This window comes from Poecile atricapillus, chromosome 12, assembly GCF_030490865.1.
Source record: "Poecile atricapillus isolate bPoeAtr1 chromosome 12, bPoeAtr1.hap1, whole genome shotgun sequence".
In the NCBI taxonomy this organism is placed as follows: domain Eukaryota; kingdom Metazoa; phylum Chordata; class Aves; order Passeriformes; family Paridae; genus Poecile; species Poecile atricapillus.
The window spans coordinates 11,202,010-11,223,036 of NC_081260.1; the positions used below are offsets into that span (position 1 = coordinate 11,202,010).

Below are 21,027 nucleotides of genomic sequence, written 5' to 3' on the forward strand. Positions count from 1 at the left end.
CCTGGGGCAGGGTCGGGCCCCGGTGAGGGCGGTCGGGGTGCCGGACCGGGGGTGCCGGACCGGGGGTGCCGGACCGGGGGTGCCGGACCGGGGGTGCCGGACCGGGGGTGCCGGACCGGGGGTGCCTCAGGGACCGCTCTGGCCACTCCCCCTTCCGGCCCCGCCCCCTCGGCCCCGCCCTTCTCCCGCGCTTTGCAGCCGCCGGCAGGGGGCGCTGAGGCCCGCGGCTCCGGCCCCGCCATGGCGGCTGCTTCTCGCGGCGTCTCGCGCGATCGTGACGCGCGGCCACGTGACGCCGCGCCGGCCGGGCCGCGCCGTTCGGCCCCGCGCGGGTGACGGGAGCGGAACCGGGAGCGGAACCGGCACCGCCACGGCGCCTACGGGGCGGGACCTCCAGGGAACGGGGGCGGGGAGGGGCAGGTGACGGGGAAGCTGGGGCTGGGCCGGGTCGGTGCTTCCCGGTGGCCTGCAGCAAGCCGCGGCCTGCTCCACACGTGGGGCCTGGTCCCGCCGTACGCGCCCGGGCCCGGTGGGTCCGCGCCCCCGGCGGAGTTCGGCCCCGCGGCCTTTGCCCACCATGCCGCCGCCGGCAGAGCCGCAGCCGGCGGCGGTGGCCGAGCCGGTGCTGGAGCAGTGGCGGCAGTACAACGAGACCGACCGGCAATGGGCGCTGCGCCGCCGCTTCATCCTCCGCCACCTCCCCGCGTACCCCGGCGCCGCCATCGACCAGCTGCTGGCGCTCTCCGTGCTCTGGACCAACCACGTCTTCATGGGCTGCAGGTGAGGCCCGGGGGGCCCGGCGCTCGCTGTCAGCCGGGGGTAGGGCGGGGGTCGGGGGGCTCAGTAGGACGAGCCGTGCTGCGGGCAGGAGCCAGGGTGGAAGTTTGAAGCCGGACCGGAGCGCCCGCGGGGAGAAGGGGCGCAGGCTCCAGTCGTGACCGAATCTTGGCCCCAGATGTTTTAGAAAGTAGCCGCAGAAGAGCCGGGATGAACTGGGCTGATGCAAGAGAACTCTCCTTGGCCAGTTTCGTTTGCTCGAATATGCTGGTGTTCGTATGTGGAGGGGAGCAAGCCACTGAAAAAGTTTATGTGTGTTTTGCAAGTAGTTTTTGATGTCCCGCCCCAGGACTCGTTAAGTTTATGGTGCTGTGCTGTGTCATTTAAGTGAGGAGAGTTTCCCTGTGAGCACAAAGCAGCCTGTTCAGTACCCTGAATGCTCAGCTTTCCTGGGAGAAATAGGCGTGGAGAATGGAGTGGGTATCTTTTCATCCAACCGTACTGTCCATGGCCGTGTTGTGGAGATCTGCAGGAATGTTATCCACGATCCACTGCCACCTTTGATGATGTGATTGTTTTTAACTGGACGGAAGGACGGAAGCAGTTGTTTACCGACCAACTTCTGCAAACTGCCGTGACAGGAGCTTGTGAGCATTGATGGCACTTCTAATAATGTTCCATCCTGCAGCTTTGTGGGGCAATACTCTGTGTCATCTCTACAGAGCAAAATCAATATATTTAAATACACATCTGCCTGTTTCCTTTTTTTTTTTCCCTGGGTCAAGTACTAAACTGTTCTGCTCTGCAGGCACCAAAATTTAACATAGATTTTAAATAGTTTCAAATTCCAGAGCTTGAGTAATATGTTAAAATTGAGAATGTCTTCTTCATATCCACTCTGTGTGGTCCATCTTAATGTGTTTGTGTGCTGTCTTAATGGGGGACCTTCTCTGTGCCAGGGCTTTTGGGAATGGTGCAATAAACAGTTTGAAGATGCTGGTAATAGAAGTGAACAACTGTGTGGGAAGGTTCCAAATCCCAGAAACTCATGCAGTTTAAGTCTGTCAGGGCACATACTTTCTGTGATGGACTCCCTCACCTCCAGCCCTCAGGGGAGATGAGATTTGGGCAGGATGCAGTCTGGAGCCATTATCAGTGAAGATGTTTCCCCAGAGCTGATAAAACAATTCTAGCTTAGCTTATTGCCTGGGGAAGGAAGAGACCCACAGCGTTCCCTGGAGCTGTTTTTGCAGTTTGGGAAGAGCTGTTGTTGATTTTTCAAGTAAACAGCTTCAAAGTTTGAGGGATTTTTTTTGTTATTTTCTCTTAAGTTTGTTGGCTGGTGTTTGGTTTGGAGTTTTTTGTTTTCCTGATGCTGATTTCTTGCCAGCTGAAGACAACCTGTTTGTGAGAGTAGCTCAGCTGGTTAGAGCAAGGTGCTGATAATGACAGTGTTGTGGGTTCAATCCCTGTACGGGCCGTTCACTGAGGACTTGGACTCGATAATCCTTGTGGGTCCCTTCCAACTCAGACTGTTCCGTGGTTCTGTGAAGAGCAGATCAGAGTCTTTGCTATGAAATCTGAATGAGTGTTCTGCTGGGAGATGATGTGGAGAGTGTCCAGAAGGCATAGAAAACAGGGTCTGTGAGGAAGGGATTAAGTAAAAGACTTCATTTGGTTTAGGTGTGGATGAGAGAAGGTGCTCCTATTCCCAGATATGTTAAAGGTGGCTGAGAATGGGGGCAGTGGTGCAGGAAAGCAGTATGCTCCAGAGCTACAGGGATCAGGGTAAGGGATAACCTATTAAAGTCACGGCAGGGAGACTTCAGTTAGGTACTGGAGGCACTGGGTTCCTCTGGCCAGATTAGGTAAACACATGTTGGGACTGGCAGATCTTCTCTCTGCCCCAGCAGAAATATGAGCCCCAAAGGTCTCCATCCTTTGTAAAGAACGACAGGTGTCAAATCTGACACAGTTCCTGCACCCTGCTGGAAAGGGACATTGGCCCTGACATGGAATTCCCATGACAGGGAATGTCATCTTGTCCCTGTAAGCCAGAGAGAAGCAGATTCCCATTCCTCTCCCCTTTGGCTGTGAGAGGATGAGGGTATGTCTTGGTTTGAAGGACAGGCGTCTGCCAAGGAAGGCGGGAACCTGCCTTGTTATGGAAACTATGACCCCCTTCTCTCTGAATTATTATAACTTTGAAATTACGGGGTTTTCAGGCACAGTTCTGGGACAGGAGCAGCAGTTCTTTCCCAGTGTGTGTATGTAAAGCAAGGCGCGGCAGCAGCAGCGCGGCAGCCCCGAGGAGCAGAAGCCAAAGCCAGCCCCAGCCGCTCTGGGCTGCGGCACCTTCCCCTTGGCTGCAGTTCCGCTCCCGGCCGGCAGGCGGTGCCAGGATTCCCCCGGGGTGGCAAACACAATGTACCGGGAACTGTGCGGCCCTTGCGGGAGCTTCAGGGCTTGGGTGGACACGGAGTGCAGGGTTAAAGTGTAGCGAAAGCCCAAGGCAGCAGCAGAAAACACCGGGGCTGGGCAGCGGCAGCGGGGTTTCTGTAAGCAGCTGCTGCACACAGCCCGGGAGGGGGTTGGGGTCCCGGGTTTGCCCTGAGGCACCCGAGTAGATGGTGAGGTAGGTGATGGTAGTGATACCCATTTTCTAGTGAGGTAGGGTGTTCATAAGGTCCCAGTTCAGTGGTGGCTGTTATGAGCAAAGGCTCACCCACGGTAGGAGAAGCAGTACAGGGCTGGGCTCTGGTGGTGGCAGCGAATTCTCCCCACAGTAAGCAACAACTTGACCGTCCTCCTCCTCTGATGCCAACAGCGAGAGGGGGAGAGGAGCTGAGCCCAACCCCTCACCCCCCAGCCAAAATCTCATGATATCTTTGCCCTTCCAAAGAGAAACCCCCCCAGGTAAGAGAGTAGCAAGGTATTTCCCTCACCATGGCCATTTCTTTAGTCTCTCTTAAGTACTGGTCTATTGTCTTTCAGCAGTAGATGGGACAAAATTCCACTGGAGAAAGAAACAAAAGGGAAAATCCTAATCCTCAACAGGGTATCACTGCTATCTCAGCTCCTTTTGAATCCTCCTGGAATTTTCTTCCCATTCCTGGTTCCACTGAGGGCTGAACTGTACTGGTGAAGCAGGGACTGCAGTAGTCTTTGCTTAGAGTTCTCACCCAGGAATTTATATGGATCTCATTTCTGCCTGGCCCTCCAAATCAGGAGCAGAAAAAACCTTTCTTGATTGGAGCTTGAGTAGATTTCCAGAGCCCTGGGAACAGCAGTATTTAGAAGCTGGTGCAAGTCATTGCAGCCCTGGCTGTTGGGACAGTTGTGAGCTCCTGTCTGTGGGCAGTGCCCTGATGCTTTCTGACTTTGGAAGGTTAGCATGCCATGGAACAGGTGCAGCATTGCTCTTCCTCCTTTCTGAACCATGGTGTGAAGCTGTCAGAGGCTGGTGCCAGGCCGTGTTTGTAGTCTCTCCTTGGATAGAAAGGTTTGGGTTTTTTTCCTGTTCAGCCTCAGCATGCAAATGGCTCAAAAACATGTGACAGATCCCCAGAGCAGTGGGGACTGAGCTGGTGGGGGATCTAAGGCCTAGAGGGATGGGCCTGTGTGGAACTGTGGTACTGCAGCAGGGTCAGGGTTTGCTCAGAGCTTGTCACAGCCACCTCACCTCTCTCATAGTTCAGGAACCTAAAACATTTTGGTTACAGCACCCAGGTAGAATTTAGTTAGGCTCTTTAAAGAGTGGTTGATGAAGACTGAGGAGTGCCTTTGTCACCTGACATGGCAGTTGCGGTGTTGGTGATGTGCAGGCTCTGGCTGCTGCCCCACACGGGACTCCAGTGCCAGTCTGAGCTCCTGTGTTTGATTCATTGAAGTTGCTGCTCTCTCTTCACACCCCAGTCTTCATTAGTGCTCCTGGCAGCTCTGCCAAATACTGTATTTTGTCAGATAATTTAAATTATTATTAATTGATAATTAATTAAATTTCATTTTAGAACACTGTCAGTGTGGTGGCTGCATGATTTAATCAGAAGTGGGTTCTTGCAGAGCCAGGTCAGCTGTGTGCCTGTGGCCAGACCAGCTGTGGCAGGGGGACGGTGGTCAGTGCTGTGCTCTGCTCCAGCAGCATCAGAGGAGTATCTCCCTTGCATCTGCTGCTGTGTCTCAGGCAGCTTTGGTTCTTGTTTCACATAATAAAAGCTTTTGTGTGCATGTGTGCTGCCCCATGGGGCTGGCTCTGAGGTGTTCTGCTGTTGAACCCACACAGATACGGTGTGCAGGTCATGGAGAAGGTTCTCAAGATGGCTGAAGGCATCGACATTGGGGAAACGAGGTCATACGAGTTGGTGCCCAACAGGAAGCTAAAGAGATACCGCTCTCCATCAGACAGTGAGTACATCTGCCTGTGGCGCTGACCCCTTCCCTGTCCCTGTTTGGTGGCCATCACTGGGAGCATGGGGACGCCAGTGTGCCATGGGGCCGCCCCTGGGACAGCTGGCACAGCAAACTGGAGGGAAATGCCCGTGGTGTGCTCTGCTGGACTACAGAGCAGTTCCCCCTCCTCTGCCGTGTGCCTGATTCACACAGAGTTCTGTCATTGCTTAAGAAAATACCATTTTTCGTTTCAGTTATCAGGTAATTGGTTTCCCCTGGGGATGGTGTCTGGTGAATACCTGTCTGGCTTTGTCTGCTGTGGTGAGGGGTGATCTTCTGACCCAAGGAAGGATTGTACATTTACACAGAGATGTGGAGTTCAACTCATGGATTTTAAGTTACAGTCTGCTTGGAGCTTTGAGGGAATGGGCAGTAGACATGATGTGTAGTTTGGGGTTTTTTTCCTTCCCTGCTGGGCCTGGAAGAGTGTATGTCAGCCCTGTCCCATGGTCTTAAGGATCAGCGTTCCAGCTGTAGCTTTTCAGGTGGAGGAAATGCAGCAGGCAGAGAGGGCTGGCAGTTCGATGGCTCCGTCTGCTGGCTTCTCCATGGCACGTTCAGGGCTGCCTGTCCTCCCTCTGGAGAGGGGTGGGAATTGTGTCTGGTTGCAGGCAGGCCCCTGTGTCAGCAGTGTGGTTGTGTGAGGCACAAATGGTCAGACAGCACAGAACTCCTCTGGCTTTGGACATCATTTCTAGCTCTGCCAAAGTAGCTTCCCTTACTTTCTATGCTTCTTTCTATGCTTCCATGGGCCAGCTGCAAAACTGAGGAGATACTGCTCTTCTCCCGTGTTTTGTCTGTCACAGGCAGCAGCCCTGAGGGTTCTCCAGGGCTTGTTGCACAAACAGCATAATCAACTATTCTGCAGGCAAGAGCCTTTAGGTGCTGCTGCAGTGCAGCCATCAACAACAGATGGAGGAAGAAGTGCAGACCTTGCCATAATTTATCAAAGCTGATGGGCAAAGGATTTAATGCATAAGAGCTTTGCCACCTGATTTCAGTACGAAGGAAGAGCCGTTTATGCTGTGTGCAGGTGTTGTTTTCACCTGCAGGAAGCTGGGTGGTGATCCTGTGCTGTGGTGGTTGATGTCTAGACAGCCTGACTACAGCAGGGCCACACACATTGGCGCTGGATTAGGCAGCACTTCCTGGCACCGAGCCGGCCTTTTGCTCCTCCGATGAATTTACACACGTGTACCATGTCAGCATGTGGGTGCTGAATCTTCCACCGGAGAAGTCTTGTGTAACCATCTCTTAGATATAACCTATTTGCTTGTCAGCTGTTTGATTCTCCCTTTCTGCAGTAGCTGTGCATGCCAGGATAGTCTGTCTCGTTTGCATTTCTTCTGGTGAAGAAACAAGAGGTCTGTCAGTAATGGGGCCCTTGGTCGCTGCAGCTGTCCCTTGAGGCTTGGGTAGATTTCTTCGTGTTTGCTGCCCTTTAGCCCAAAGCAAATACACTGAGAGAAAATGTGCTTCTATTAAGTCAGTAACCACCCTGTGTGTTTTGGAAAGGAGGGTTTGGTACTACTGTGTTCCACCTCAGATGAGAAGACCTGATGATAAAGTAGTTTATCTGACATTATCCTGCAACCCTGCAGCAGAGTCAGAGCTGAGGCTCCAGTCCTGCTCTGGTGTTCTGTCTTGTTGACCACGGTTTCACTTATTTTAGTAGATTTGAAGGGATTAACTTCAGAAATGACCAGATGAATCAGTGGGCAATGCTGGAAGGCAGCATCATGTGACTAAATATGTAGAGATTTTTGTGTGGTAGCTGTGAAGGTGGAAATACCACTGTTGTGACCTGCACAAGAATGACTGGTTGTCTTTGAGGAATTGTGAATGTCTTTTGGAAGGAAATTTTTTCGGGTTTTGGCTAAGGAATGTAAATCCTGTGTTCAGAGCCTGCAGGCTCCTCTTGAAGATCACTTTCTGAAAATACTGTCTCCTTGTCATAGCACATATTGGTAACTGTGTAATTTTCTTCCTTCTCATAGGTCCAGAGCCAGAAGAGGTTCCTGAGCCACCCAAAAAGGTGGTCCCCAAGTTCCGAGTGCGACCACGCTTTGAGCCCATACATTTTGTCACCAGCGCTGAGAAGGATGGCAAGAAGGACAATTCTCTGGATAACCAAATGCGGGGGGTGAACCAGGAGGCAAATACAAACAGCATGGCACAGCCAGCTGAAAACTGTACAAATTCCATTGTGAATGCACGAGAGGTGGATCCCCAGCTCTCCAGCTCAGCTGGGCTTGGCTTTGCAGGCCCAGCAGCAGCAGCCAAGAAGGCTGTGAATAGTGTGGACTCTACCACAAGCAGCGCCTTGCAGGTTTCTGTTCCCCCTTCAACTGCCCCTTCTGCATCAGAGACTTTCCCTCCGTCAGCAATAATGCTGAAGCAGAGCTTTATGGAGAAACTATCCGCAGCAGTCTGGAAAAATCTTACTAATCCAGATGCCAACACTGGGACGGATAAAATTAACTTCACGTATCTTTTGACACGTTCAATTCAGGCATGCAAGACAAACCCTGAATATATTTATGTTCCTCTGAAAGAGATTGCCCCTGCTGACCTTCCCAAGAGCAAGAAGCTCTTGACAGATGGCTTTGCTTGTGAGGTGCGATGTCAGAACGTCTACCTGGCCACCGGCTACGCTGGCAGCAAGAACGGATCCCGGGATCGAGCCGCGGAGCAGGCAGTGAAGCTGCTGAAGAAATCCGTGGAAGTTCGAGTTGTTCAGCGGAAGTTCAAGCACACCTACCACGAGGACCTGGTGGTGTGTGAGGCAGGTGTGTGTCGCCCAGATTTCCCTCCCGCTCTCAAACCTCATGAGGAGTTCGTAGTTGCCAACAGGGACTGTGTCCCAATGCAGCCTGGTACTGAATCCATGAAAGGTTCCACGAATACCAACAAAGACTGGACTAGTTTTGTCCTCACAGAGAATGCCAGCGATGCAATAGGAATACTTAACAATTCTGCCTCATATAACAAAATGTCCGTTGAATATAAGTATGAATTAATGCCTAACCGCTCGTGGCGTTGTCAGGTGTATCTCCAAGATCACTGCCTGGCTGAGGGATTTGGCACGAAAAAGACCAGCAAGCACGCAGCAGCTGAGGAGGCACTGAAGATCCTGCAGAAGATGCAGTCAAATATAGCATCCCTCAAAGTGACCCAGGTGCAGAAAGTGGGCTGCTCATCACGGGGCTCCGGGAGGAAGAAGGACCTGAAAGACCTGGTGATCTATGAGAACTCCAGTAACCCGGTGTGTACCCTGAACGACACCGCCCAGTTCAACAAGATGACGGTGGAATACGTCTTTGAGAGGATGACAGGCATGCGGTGGAAATGCAAGGTGATGCTTGAAGATGAATTCATCGCAGAAGCAGTTGGAGTGAAGAAATCTGTCAAGCATGAGGCAGCAGAGGAAGCTGTGAAAATCCTCAAAAAGACTCAGCCAACTGTTGTTAATAACCTGAAGAAAGGCACTGTCGAAGACGTCATTTCCAGAAATGAGATTCGGGGTCGATCAGCAGAAGAGGCTTTCAAACAGAAGATCAAAGAAGACAACATTGGGAACCAAATTTTAAGAAAGATGGGCTGGACGGGTGGTGGCCTAGGGAAAGATGGTGAAGGAATTAGGGAGCCTATTTCAGTAAAGGAGCAGTTCAAAAGAGAAGGACTTGGGCTTGATGTAGAAAGGGTGAACAGAATCGCTAAGAGAGATATTGAAGAGATCATTCGAAACTATGCACGCTCAGACAGTCACATTGACTTGACTTTCTCTAGAGAACTGACCATGGATGAGCGTAAGCAGATACATCAAATTGCCCAAAAATATGGTCTTAAAAGTAAATCCCACGGGCAGGGACACAACAGATACTTGGTGGTGAGCAGGAAGCGGCGCAAGGAAGATCTGTTAGACCAGCTGAAGCAGGAAGGCCAGGTTGGGCATTATGAGCTTATCATGCCCCAAGCAAACTGAGGTGAGGTGTCCCCTTTGACCAGAGACTGAGTTTCTTGGACACTCGACTAAAGAAAGAGATGCTGCATTTTTCTTGTGGGTAATAATGACATTAATGTCTTTTACTTTGGCAATATAATTTCTAAAATGTTGTTAGGTGTTTAGGACCGACCGAATTCTGTTCAAGCGCATTAGCACAAGCCAAAACAGTAGTGCTGTTACTGTATGTGTCTTTGATATTACTGTTCCTTCACATTTTAATAGTTTTGTAATAGCTAACACACATGTCCAATGAGAAGGAATTTGACATCATTTAAAATTATAGGTCCCTTACTCTTCTTGAGCAAGGAAGGAAAAAAAAACCCTTTTTAAAAAAAAAGTTAAAAAAGCAAAGGAAATGCAGTCTGGGGGCATAAACTTGTATGTAAAATTGGTATTAATGACAACAAAAATAAAGTTTTATTTCTGGAAAAAAAAAAGGTTTTGTCACACTTTGTATTAAAAAAAATGTGAAAACTTGATTATTCTTGAGAAATACATATATCAAGGTCTCATCTCTGCTGTGTGTGTATGTACAGTATGTAAACCTTAACCAGTGTAGTGGTAGTTTTATTCATGGAATTCTACCTTGAGTCTCCCATTCTGAAACGTCACTGAAGGCGCCTTCATTGCCAGCGAACGGGACAGAACTCCAGCGTGTGTCTACCTTGGAGAACGGTTGACATGTGCAGATACCATGGTGAAGTGTGAAATATGAAAACTGGAGGTAAATGCAGAGCCCACGCTCAAAGATGCTCATGTAGCTTGTGGGGACTGTTATATAACTTATTTTTTTACTTGGAATATCAGCTCTTTAATCCTGAACAAAACCGAATCTGTGCCTGGTTATTTCTCTGCTCCATCCCTGTACTGGTGCTTGTGTCTGTTGAGCGTGATTCCCTAGGAAACTTCTGGCCTTGCTCTGACCATGTGTGTGTGGAAGCTCTCCAGGGCTGGCTTATGCCACTGGGAGGCCAGAGTGCTTTCCTCCTTTGCAGGGAAGCAGCTTCTGACCTCCATCTGCGCTGCTCTGCTGGCAGGGTTACAGGACACAGTGCTCTGTGGGTCTTGGAGAACGCTCACTTCGTGCTTGGGAAGCTTGAAGGATAGCAATTGACCTTGGAAGAGCCAGGAGTGAGGCAGGCCTAGAGATGCTGGTTATTGTGTCAGCAGTGGGACCTGCAGATGCTTCTGTACTGCCAAGCCAGAATACAATGTTTTTGTCTGGTCTCCTGTTACCCTGTCTCAGCCATCACCTGCAGTTTTCTGTTGCTTTTATTTGCCTCCCCAAATCATTACACCCTCCTCTACCTTTTCTCTCACCTCCTGTTCTGCTTTGTTTTTAAATGCTCTCAGGGCTGAGGTGAGGATAGGACCTCAGAATGTCCTGGTGCTGAGCAGGTAGAGGGATTTTCATCCCTGCAGGGTGATGAGGAAGAGACTGCCCTGGCAGGTGAGACTCAGGCAGCAGAGACCACGAGTCCTCTCTGTGCCTGGCTGCAGCACAGCTTCTGCTTGCTTGGCCTGCTGAGTAACAACTTGCTGCTGCTGTGAAAATAGGACAGTTAATTCTGAAAGTATTTTCCTTTTTTGGGGGCGTTGCTTTTTGTGCATTATTTCTTCTCCCTGTGTATGAATTCTGCTCTTGAGAACACTGGGCTTTAGCAGATGGTTCTGTAGGAGTGGAAGAAGCCTGGTACTTTCTAGGGAAAGAAGTGAAGCTCCTCCTCCCTAACCTGGGTCTGCAGCAGGTTGTTAGAGCTTGGTGATGCCAATGAAGGCAGTAAGACCAGCACTGGTATTCAGGATGAAAAATGCCTCTTTTGGGAGAGGTGTGGCCGAGCTGTAGTCCCTGTAGCTCAGCAGGGGCAGCTGGTCAGTGCAGGACGTTGCCTTTCCTGGCCTGGGTCAGGGCTGTGACCCCTGTGCCATGCACGGTGCCTGTGCAGGAGCCGGTGGGGGGGCTCTGGGTTTGGCTGCCAGGGCCTTACACGGGAGCAGAGAACGGCAGCGCCGCTGACCCCAGGGAGCTGCGGAGCCTCAGCCTTCAGGAGAGGCACCAGGGGGGATATGCTGCAGTCTGTGGATAAAGGCCTTGCCTGAGCAAGGTTGAAGGTGGGATTGATTTTCCTTGGGAGTACGCCTGTGCTGATCAGTTCTGCCTGCCTTAAGAATTCACTCTGTTTTGGGGTTTTTTTAACTGGTGAAACAAACACAAGAATGGTGGGGCTGCTACAAGGGCCGCTGTGGCCTTAGAGGGACTTGGCCCCTTCAGAAAGAGTTGTGCCTGCAGCAGGCAGTACAGCTGCTCCACATAAAGCACAAGGCTGGTCGGGGTACAAGCTGTTGTCACTGCAGGTACAAATCTGCAGTAAATGTTTTGGAAGAGCCCAGCCCCTTATAATGTAGTATAAAAGAACCAGCTTCTGTTATCTGCCACTCATCATCAATGCTGTTCTGCACCTGCTAAGACAGGAGGAACATAAATGCAATTCCTGTAGCAACTAAGCCCAAGAAGCTGCTGTAGCTGACTCGGGTCCCCAGCCCTGTCTCTCCTCCACTGCCCCGCCCCTGCACTACCCCGGGCACGCCTCTCCCTCCGGGCTGCCCACAGCAGGCTGCACTGCACACCGCTGGAGCTTCACCCCACACCCAGCTGCTGCCAGCCCACTTAAATAAGCACAGTTATACACTTCTTGCCTATTTATACAATAAGCACTAAGGTTACACTTTATTTACAACTTTTGAAAAATGTACAGTTTCTTACATGGGTTACTTGTGCAAAGTTATACTTTTCAACTAACAGACCAATGTGCACACAAAAGACACTGGAACAGTGGACAACACAATTGCAGGTTCCATCCCACACTGCTGCTTAAGGTTCTGTATCCAAAGGTACAAACTTGCCTTACAAAAAAAGTGACTGGACTTACAAATGTTTTTTTTCAGAATTGAAAAAATACTTTCATAAAACTGAAGGGAATGAACTCAAGCATGCAGCAGTAGCTCACACAAACCACACGGTCATCTACTAAGAGCAGAAACTGCAGAGACCCGAGTGCCTACCATGGACTTAATTCAAACTTTCCACAAGACAAAGTTAGATCCCAAACAACTTATCTTTCTCAGCTAAAGATAAGGGGCAAGAGAGAGACACCGAAGGAGAGTAATTCCATCGCTGGAACAGGTCAGGTTTTACCTCTTCCTTAATGTGGAAGGCCTTTTGCTGAGTACCACAGCTCTACCTGGTTTTGTCCAGAAATGCCTTGGTGACAAGACTATAGAAACCTACTGACAGTTGCTGTAGGCATGTCCTTTAAAATAGTAATTAAAAAAAAAAAAAAAAGGGCTTGTTTCTCACCCTCAGCAAAGATCCAAGTACCACAGCCATAGTGATTTATGTAGATCTGTACATAAATCTTGCATGTGAAGTGCAGAAGTAACAAGCATTCCAGGGTCTTACTAAATTTTTGAATTGGAATCAATTGAAGAGTTGATTTCTTTTTTAACATGAGTAAAGGAGTTGATAAACCAACACAAAAGGGAAACAAAAGATGATTTCTTCACCCAGTAATTACAAATGCAGTGGGGTCTAAACCAATTGTAGAGGTAAGTGACCAGCCTGGACACATCAGCACTTTAGTTAATATCAGTTAAAAAATGTGTATGTATATAAACATCCCTTTTATCAAGCTACACATAAGCATCACTGTGTATAACACAATTACAATTAAAAGCTTAGTGTACACTACAGAAATGCACAATACTGCCCTAAGACTGGAGAGGGACCACAGAAAATGAATTCAGCATCAGTAACTCTTTTGCAAGTAACCCAAGTACAGAACGTTTGACTTCAAAGTGGGTGCGTTCTGATGTCCAAGGAGAAGTAGCTTCAGCAAGGGAGGGTGGCAACAGCACAACAGCTATTTTGCTTGCAAAGTAAATGCTAGGAGGAAAAAGATGACTCGGACACTTTGTTTATTTTCCTCATCAACAGTGTTCATTTGCATCATCCTGGGTCAACAGTCACGCCAGCTCTGTTCTACTATTGCAGAAACCCGTTTTTCATATTCCCGCTTATTCTCTTGGTATAGCTGAGCTGCCTGGCTGTTTGCTGGACTGTTCGGATTTGGCTCATCCAATAGGGACTGTGCAAAGAGAAAAAGATCCTTAGGCACTGCAAAGTACAGCTTTCCAACACATTTTCTATGATCCATACTAGTCAGAGCAGAGATGTTAGTGCACGTGCAGCACACTGCATCCCTGCAGCTGGAAGGCTTTAGAGGCTTTGGCCACCAGCTTCACCCCTGCACAGTGCAGGTGACTTGCTGTGACAGCCAAGCACTGCATCGCTGGCAGGGCCCTGCAGTGACCACCTGTGTCACTGCCTGGCCAGTTTACACCTGGGAAGGATTTGCACTTTGCCAATATCAAGGTATAGCTGCTATACCGGCTCTTAGGAGAGGGGACAAAAAGTTTCCTGAGCTATTTTTGTCAAAGCATCCTAATGCCATTCTGTCTCTTTGTGCAGAGTTCTTTTACCTGTATGGATGTTAAGATGGAGGAGACATCATAAGTGGGGCTCCAGCGATTCTGAAGGATATCCAGACATATACTACCATCTGCATAGACTGGAAAGGAAAAAAAAAAGGCTTAAAGCACAGCTTGTACAGCTACTGGCTTTTCTCCCTAGTATTGCCTGATCCTGAAAACCTGTGTACAGACACTGCAACAGTCCATAGTGTCTGACAGGCTGAAATCCTGCAAACAGGCCTGTAGGCAGGAAGCAGTAATCTCCTCACTAACAGAAGCCTGAAGTATTTAAACTCAACCCCTGGTTATTCTCTCACAAACTTCTCTGTGTCATTGCAACTACTGCTGTGGAAAATTAACAGATTTTAAGGCAAAAAAAAAAATTAGCTACCCAGAAGTGAACCACAGAACACCCACAAACACTTGTTCACACTCAAGGTTTCCCCATGAATTCTCTGCAACAGAGTCCAGTCACCTTACTTGCACAGCAGCTACAGGAGAACCTTCCCTCCCTGCACTGTGCCCACACTTGCCATGTTGGAAGGTTTCTGGTATTTCTGCACAAAGCTACTATATATTTGGAGGCAAGGAATACCTCTCCAGCCTTTGGTTACCAAGGAAGGGGATTAATGAAACAGGCTTACTGTCACTGGCTATAGCTGGACCCTAACACTGTATTTCATGGTATATAATTCTTACAGGCATTTTGGTGAAGAAAAGTGATAGAAGACAGCTGCATTCACCGGTGTCACTATGCTATGTCTACAATACATACAGACAGAAGTCCAAAGCACTGCTATTTAAGTACAAAACATTCTTCTGTAAGGCTCAACAGGCAGTTGAGTGTCTCATCAGTACTGTGCTGTAACACCTGAAAGGTAAGAGGCTCCTTTTATTGCCCCTTTCTTTTCAAGCCTGAGCACTACTCACATATCCATCCTTACCAAAACTACACAACCACACTGCAATTTTCTGCCTTATTAGATAGTGGAAACTTTTATAATAAGTAGTAGTATAATAATAACCTTTTTATACAGCAAGCTATAACAAAAACCCAGCTCTCACTTCCCCCCCCCCTCCCCCCAAACCTCCAACAAAACAGCAAAAGTAAACCCAAGCACGATGTAAGTACTTACCATTTGGATGAAACATTTTAGAGACAAATCTGACAGTAGGTGGCTTATTTGGGTATTCTTCTGTGAATTCTATTGTAAGTTTGAAAGTTCCTGGAGTTGAAAAAGAGATAAGCTACCTTTATTCATCATGAATTTACGCAAGAGATGCTTAAGTAGCAGCCCCCACAATACACACTGACACTATTGTGCTCACACAGGCTTGTTGGATATGGAACACAGACTGTGAAATCCCACAGCAATTCCTTTACTCTCACAGAGTTAATCATTAATGCTGAAGTCACAGACAGTACTGGTACAAGACTAATTCCTGTGACTTACTTTTATTGCCAAAACTAGTCAAAAGGTTTATGTAGGGAAATAAATCTACCCTTGTGGTTTTCTTCCAGAGAGCCTAATCCCACTACACTGTACAAACAACAGCAGTGGGTGTAGAACCATCTGTGTAACACAACGTCATTCGGTGAGTCCTATCTATGGAATATGCTGTCATGGCAAGGACCTCGTCATTTATTTCCTCTAAATTAAAAAGAAAAAAAGAAAAAAAAAAAAGAAAAAAGAAAAAGTCATGTTTCTCAACTGCAGGTAATCAGGTCCTGCAGAAAAGTAGTACTGAATGCAGCATCCAAATCTGACACTTTCAAACATTAACCTAACCATTTACTTCACACTAACTGGACATCCTTAAAGAAAGACTGATTAAGCAGAAACAGAAAACTGTAGTTGAGTCTCAGTCCAACCATTTTAACAGCCTGCACCAACATAAGTTATTTTAGCCCTCCTCCTTAGGCTATGACAGTCTGAGAATAAGAAGTCTGTCAACTAAGATGCACATATGGGTTCAGGGGATTAAGGATTACTCCTGATTCAGCTTGGTAACTAAGGAACTCTGCCTACTCCACTGCAGACCATGCGAGCTCCTCACAACCACACTACCACCAAGAGCAACCAGCCCTGTAGGCAGCTTAGGATGTTCCTGGGTAGGCCCAGAGAGAAATATCTGAAGCACCTTCATATAAATGTACAGCTCTCCTGCAGAGGGACTGCACCTGACAGTAACAACAGCAGCTGGAACAAGCTGCTGATGGGGCATATTGCCTTTTTTGAAAGGGCATCTTTATGTATCAGTGATGAGTCAGGTTCCCCCCGTCCCCTCCACGCTCAGTGCCCTTGCTTCCTACTGCAAGGGAGTTTTCCAGTACTAATATAATGAAGTTATTTCTTTGTTTGGCTTGCAAACATGTGCCAACAACTGGTAAGCCTGAGAACAGATTTTTGGTTTTCCTTTTTCTTTGAAATCAGTGAGGACCTACAAGATTTCCCAGGGACTCCTTTCTTTATAAGGAGATAAACTGTAACACTGAGTTGCAAGAAATGAAGGTCATTGCTTTGACGTTCCAGTTAGCAAATGAAGACACAGCACAGATGCTTTAGCACTTTCTCTGCAGCAGTGGGAAGTCTCAACACTCTAAAAATAAGTTGATGCATGTTTGGTTTTTTTATGAGCAGCCTAACAATGTAACAGCAGAGAGCCAACACTATACTATCTCACTGTGAAACAAATGAGCCAGAACAGTAGAGTTAGGATTGTTCAAATTACTGGAAGTCTGCAGTGGGGCTGAGTTTTCAAGTTCACTCCAGCTTAGTCCAGAGGCACAGAGCCAGGTCTGAGATCAGCTTGAAACCCAGGACTGCAAAGTTATTAACAACTTCTAACAGCTGCAAACATCAGCCCCTTAGAACCAAACACTTAAGAGATTTGACTCCAGATATTCTCAGCTCTCCTTGCCCCAGTTTGGGTTCTTAGTAGCCTCCTCCTGAGGAAGGAGTGACTAAGCAAGCAGTAGACTGAACACCAAACACAAACCATCACACAGGTTTGACAGTAACAGGTGCAGTTTGGTCTTAGAATCTATTTAAAACTATTGAAAGAAAGGGAAACTATTGTCCCACCAGAGACAGGGCAGCACTTCTTTTAACAAAAATCTGAGCAAGGGGCTCATCTGGAGCAATATCCAGCTGGAGTATCTACCTACTCAGATTTCCACGTCAGGGACCAGAGTAGCAAAGGCTCTTTGGAAATGCTCCACAGTACGCAAACGCTCACTACTGAGCTTTATTAAAGGGCAAATCCAGAGATTTGACGCACCGAAGTCCAAGGGTCACTCACACAAAGCCCACAACAGGTTATCATAACACACTGCTCGGGATGAGGCCTTCAGTGTCCAGTCCCTTCTGCCACCAATTTTAATGCTTTCAACTGGTATTTCTCACAACTTACCCTAGGCAGACATTTTTTAAACATAAATTATCATATTTACTATGATTATTGATATTGGGATCACCACTAATCTTAGGAGAATATTCTCCTTTTTGCCCTGTACTTACCTTGTTGATCACTTCCACCTCAGAATCTGAGACCCTGACACAGCCAAGAGAGGCTTCTGCATGGCCTGTACACCCGCCCCAGCAATTCCAGAGAGCAGAGCCCATCTCCCTGCAGGGCCCCTTCACTCAGCCCCCAAGAGCAAACCCTCCATTCCACTGCCCAAAAAACAGGGACGAGCTCGTGCACTCCTGCACAAGGATACAGGATCCATATTCCATAAGCAAGGCATAAATCACACAGAAGACAAATGCCTTGTGTCCTCTGTTCAAGCCTCCTGCACAATCACAGCAAGGCAGGATCCTATAAAAGCTGAATTTAATACTTAAATCTCTCTGAGTCAGGAGTCCTACACTAACCACAGTATCATCACCCAGTTTTAGAGAAACAGGTCTAAAGGACTGGGACAGCCTGCATTTCCGTGGCTGTGCCAGCATTACCACTTTAGATACCACACACGTAAAGATTCTTAGAAAAATGGTGATATATATCCTCAGGGTCCTACTGCAGACATCTGCAATTGAATCCTCTTAAAACATAAGATGGAAGTTGTGCTGCTGATCTAAATTAGTGGTTGCTTCTAAGCTGAGCCAGCCCGCACACAAAGTTGTGAGAACACCCTCCAAAGTCTGGGGGTGGAGAAGGAGGGATATCAGCTGCAGAATGCTGCACAGCAAGTAAACAAATGTGTTTCAACTTCAGGTTTGCAGCCCAGACAAACTACAACATCTCAGAAACTTCAAGCAGAGAAGGGCCTCACCAGAACAAGGATAAAGAACAGTAACTCTCATGATGCTGGCATTATTATATCTCTAGAATAACACCCTCCCAAAATTTCACAGGATACTTTTACAAGAACTAAGCTATCTGAAATTTTACAGTATCACCATGGAGTGAAAGAGCCTAAAAATGAAAAAGAACACTGACCTGCAAAGGCTTCATGAGAAAGATTATAGAGTTTCAGTGTACCTTTAAGTCTCAAGGCCCCATGCAGTTGTAAAGCAAGTCCAAACTAACGTGGTGTTAAATTAAAATGTCCTTACTCTTACCTACATGAAGCTGAACTGCATCTGGACTGCACTACCATTATCTGAACTGTGCTACTCCACTCCTGGAATGGGAAAGCACAGCTGAGGCACCAACAAGCCCTATCTCCAGGCACCACTTAGTGCTTTGTTATCTAGTCAGGTAAGATACATCCAGAGGAGAGGAGATAAGCAGATATTCTGCAACACAAGACACATCTGTTTTCCTGAGCACAAAGTGTGAAAACAGACTTTGCTAAGAAAAGAGCAATCCATCACCCCCTGAGATTACATTATGACATCAAGCAAAGAAGGAAGACAGCAGCAGAAGCCTCAAACATCTGCCTGAACCTCAAACTGCTGTGAATGCAACATGTCCTCAGTATCCAAAATAAAGACTCAATTCTGCCTCAGAAAGCACAGAGGAAATCAATATGTCAGGGCCTTCAAAAGCAGTCCTCAACCTTCTGCAACTAAATGGAAATATATGGAAAAAAAACCTTATAGCATCTGTTAACCACATGCTGAGCTGGAAGAGCCTGAGCATGGCAAGAACCTGCATTTTAGCACACTGCAAGGAGACAGCTTTCTGCTCCAAACAGTGAATCACTCTATTAGCAGCAGTGCTCCAAGAGCCTAAGCAGCTCTAGCAACCCCCACAGAAGTTTAAATGGGCCCTTCTTTAAGGGTTACCAGATGAGACAGCAAAATACATTTAGTCTAGCTGTTCTATTATGCAATGTTTTAAGTCCAAGTTCTAAACATTAGACCGCTGAAGCAGCTATCCAGCAAATTTCTTAACTAATGAAATACATTAAAAAAATAAGTTAGTCTTCAGAGTTTTCTTAGGCCTGAAATATTTAGTCTTCAAAACCTTCACAGAGAAATACAATCTGCAATTTAGAGGCACATCCACAGGTGGATACCTCCAAGGATAAACAAAGACAAGGGAGTTAGCCAAGAACAACATAAGAGTTAAGGAATTTTTCCTGTGCTTTTGTCATGAGTCATGGAGATCTAAGATTAATTATAGCCTACACTGAAAATATCTTAAAAAAATGCATCACTGATTTCAGTTAGACAGTATTTCATGTCTAACAGGTTTTCACAAGATGCTTAAGTACTCACACAATATCAGTTAACCTATCGAAGTCAGTAAGACCAGATGGAAACTACATGTATGTCACCAAGACCTATTTAGTCAGCTTTTAAACTCAAAAAGTCTTTTCAATCTTAAGCCGTGAGTGATACCAATTGTAGCAGAACAAAATAAATGACAAGAAAAAGCCACTCTTCTGAACTTCCTCAAACATTCAGCACATTTCCTACTTCAGCTGACTCATGTTGGAACTTGGTCACAAAACATTTCCAGCATCAGAAAAAAACAGAACTCAAACAAAAGACAACAGCTCTATACCAAGTTATTGATGGTTACCCAAACATGAATGTCCCAAAAAACATGACCCAGAGTTCAACAGAAAAGTTTGTAGAGATCCTTAAAGTTACTTATAATAGACAGAGCAATTACAAGGAAGACTGTACAAGCTAATTTGTATGTTTCTGTAAGTCAACACAGCAATCTAAATCTACAACACTTTCTGAGAATAGGATTAGAAAAATAATATTTACATAAGTCAGGCACACACGTGTGTGGTCAGGTGAACATGCACCCACGCCCCCCCCGCCCCCATCCCCAACCCCACACCTGTTGCAGTCTACGGCAGTGACACCAAGGCCGTGTCAAACCGCAGCAGTTTAACCCGAGAAAGCCAAACACCAGCCCCGCACGCCGCACTTACCGTCCTCGAAAGGGGTCCCCTCGGGCCTGGAGAAGGGAAAGTAAAGCACAGCGTTACCCCGCTGGCAGCCCGGCTGCAGCCCCCGGCGGCTGAGCGGCCCCCGCGGCCCGCCGCCCCCTTCCCCGCCGACTCACCCGAAGATGACGGCGTTCCACACCATGATGTTGTTCTCAGAGGGGGCCCCGCTCACCCCGGCCGGGGGATCCTCCTGCAGCCTGTGGGGCACAGGGACGGTGAGCGCGGCCCGCGCCTCCCGCGCTGCGCAAACGGCGTAACCCGGGACACTGCTGCGCAAACGGCGTAACCCGGCCCGCCAGCGGCCGCGCCGCGCAAACAGCGTAACCCGGCCCGCCAGCGGCCACCTGCGCAAACGGCGTAACCCGCGACAGGCAGCGCCGCCCGCGCTACGCAATCAGCGGAGCGCGCCTTGCCCCGCCGCCATGTTGTGCTACCCCCTCCTCCCCCGGTAGCGCTCGGCCCTTCGTCCTCCTCCCGCCCGCCCGCCCCTTTACCCTCGGCCCGCGGCCTCGGTACCTCTTGAAGTCCCGCATGAGGCGCCTACGGGCCGGAGTGGACATGGCAGGCTGAAGGTTATAGCTCAGGCATACACTGCCGAAGGGAGCGCCGGGCGCGGCTGAGGTTCGTGCTCCGACTGAGGCGGCGGCGGCGCTGACGGACAGGAGCGATCGCGGCCTCTACCACTACGGCAGGCGCGGGGGAGGGGGGGAAGCCTGGGCTGCACCGACTCCTGCGCCGGCAGCCGGACGGTCCCGGGATGTACCAACGGCGCGGGGAGAGGGGGGCGGAGCCGGATGTGGCTAAGCCCCCGGCCCAGCCTCTACCACCGCGGCGGGGGGCGGTGCCTGGGGGGCAGTACCAACGGCGGCGGAGGGCGGGGGTGCGACGTGACAGTGGCGTCACG

At 48.6% G+C, this 21,027-nt stretch overlaps 2 protein-coding genes across 2 annotated transcripts; one reads left to right on the forward strand and one right to left on the reverse strand.

The window, feature by feature from the left end:
• The first annotated feature begins 438 nt into the window (after positions 1-438).
• NKRF (NFKB repressing factor) lies at positions 439-10,054 on the forward strand. Its single transcript, XM_058847423.1, has 3 exons — positions 439-780; positions 5,060-5,181; positions 7,224-10,054. The coding sequence occupies exons 1-3, from the start codon at positions 578-580 to the stop codon at positions 9,209-9,211; spliced, it is 2,313 nt and encodes a 770-aa protein (XP_058703406.1). The 5' UTR covers positions 439-577; the 3' UTR covers positions 9,212-10,054.
• Positions 10,055-11,925: 1,871 nt separating this feature from the next.
• UBE2A (ubiquitin conjugating enzyme E2 A) lies at positions 11,926-20,920 on the reverse strand. The gene is made up of 6 exons (XM_058847476.1): positions 20,640-20,920; positions 20,240-20,320; positions 20,106-20,131; positions 14,899-14,988; positions 13,772-13,860; positions 11,926-13,377 (listed from the first exon to the last, which is right to left on the reverse strand). The coding sequence occupies exons 1-6, from the start codon at positions 20,681-20,683 to the stop codon at positions 13,249-13,251; spliced, it is 459 nt and encodes a 152-aa protein (XP_058703459.1). The 5' UTR covers positions 20,684-20,920; the 3' UTR covers positions 11,926-13,248.
• Between the last annotated feature and the right edge of the window lie 107 nt (positions 20,921-21,027).

What these genes read in the sequence shown, in the direction of transcription:
- NKRF (XM_058847423.1), top strand. Translation starts at nt 578, where the DNA reads ATGCCGCCGCCGGCAGAGCCGCAGCCGGCGGCGGTGGCCGAGCCGGTG. An exon ending in CACGTCTTCATGGGCTGCAG is followed by an intron (nt 781 to 5,059) that starts GTGAGGCCCGGG and finishes GAACCCACACAG; the next exon opens with ATACGGTGTGCAGGTCATGG. An exon ending in ATACCGCTCTCCATCAGACA is followed by an intron (nt 5,182 to 7,223) that starts GTGAGTACATCT and finishes TCCTTCTCATAG; the next exon opens with GTCCAGAGCCAGAAGAGGTT.
- UBE2A (XM_058847476.1), bottom strand. Translation starts at nt 20,683, where the DNA reads ATGTCCACTCCGGCCCGTAGGCGCCTCATGCGGGACTTCAAGAG. An exon ending in CTCATGCGGGACTTCAAGAG is followed by an intron (nt 20,321 to 20,639) that starts GTACCGAGGCCG and finishes TGTGCCCCACAG; the next exon opens with GCTGCAGGAGGATCCCCCGG. An exon ending in GGGGACCCCTTTCGAGGACG is followed by an intron (nt 14,989 to 20,105) that starts GTAAGTGCGGCG and finishes TTTCAACTCCAG; the next exon opens with GAACTTTCAAACTTACAATA.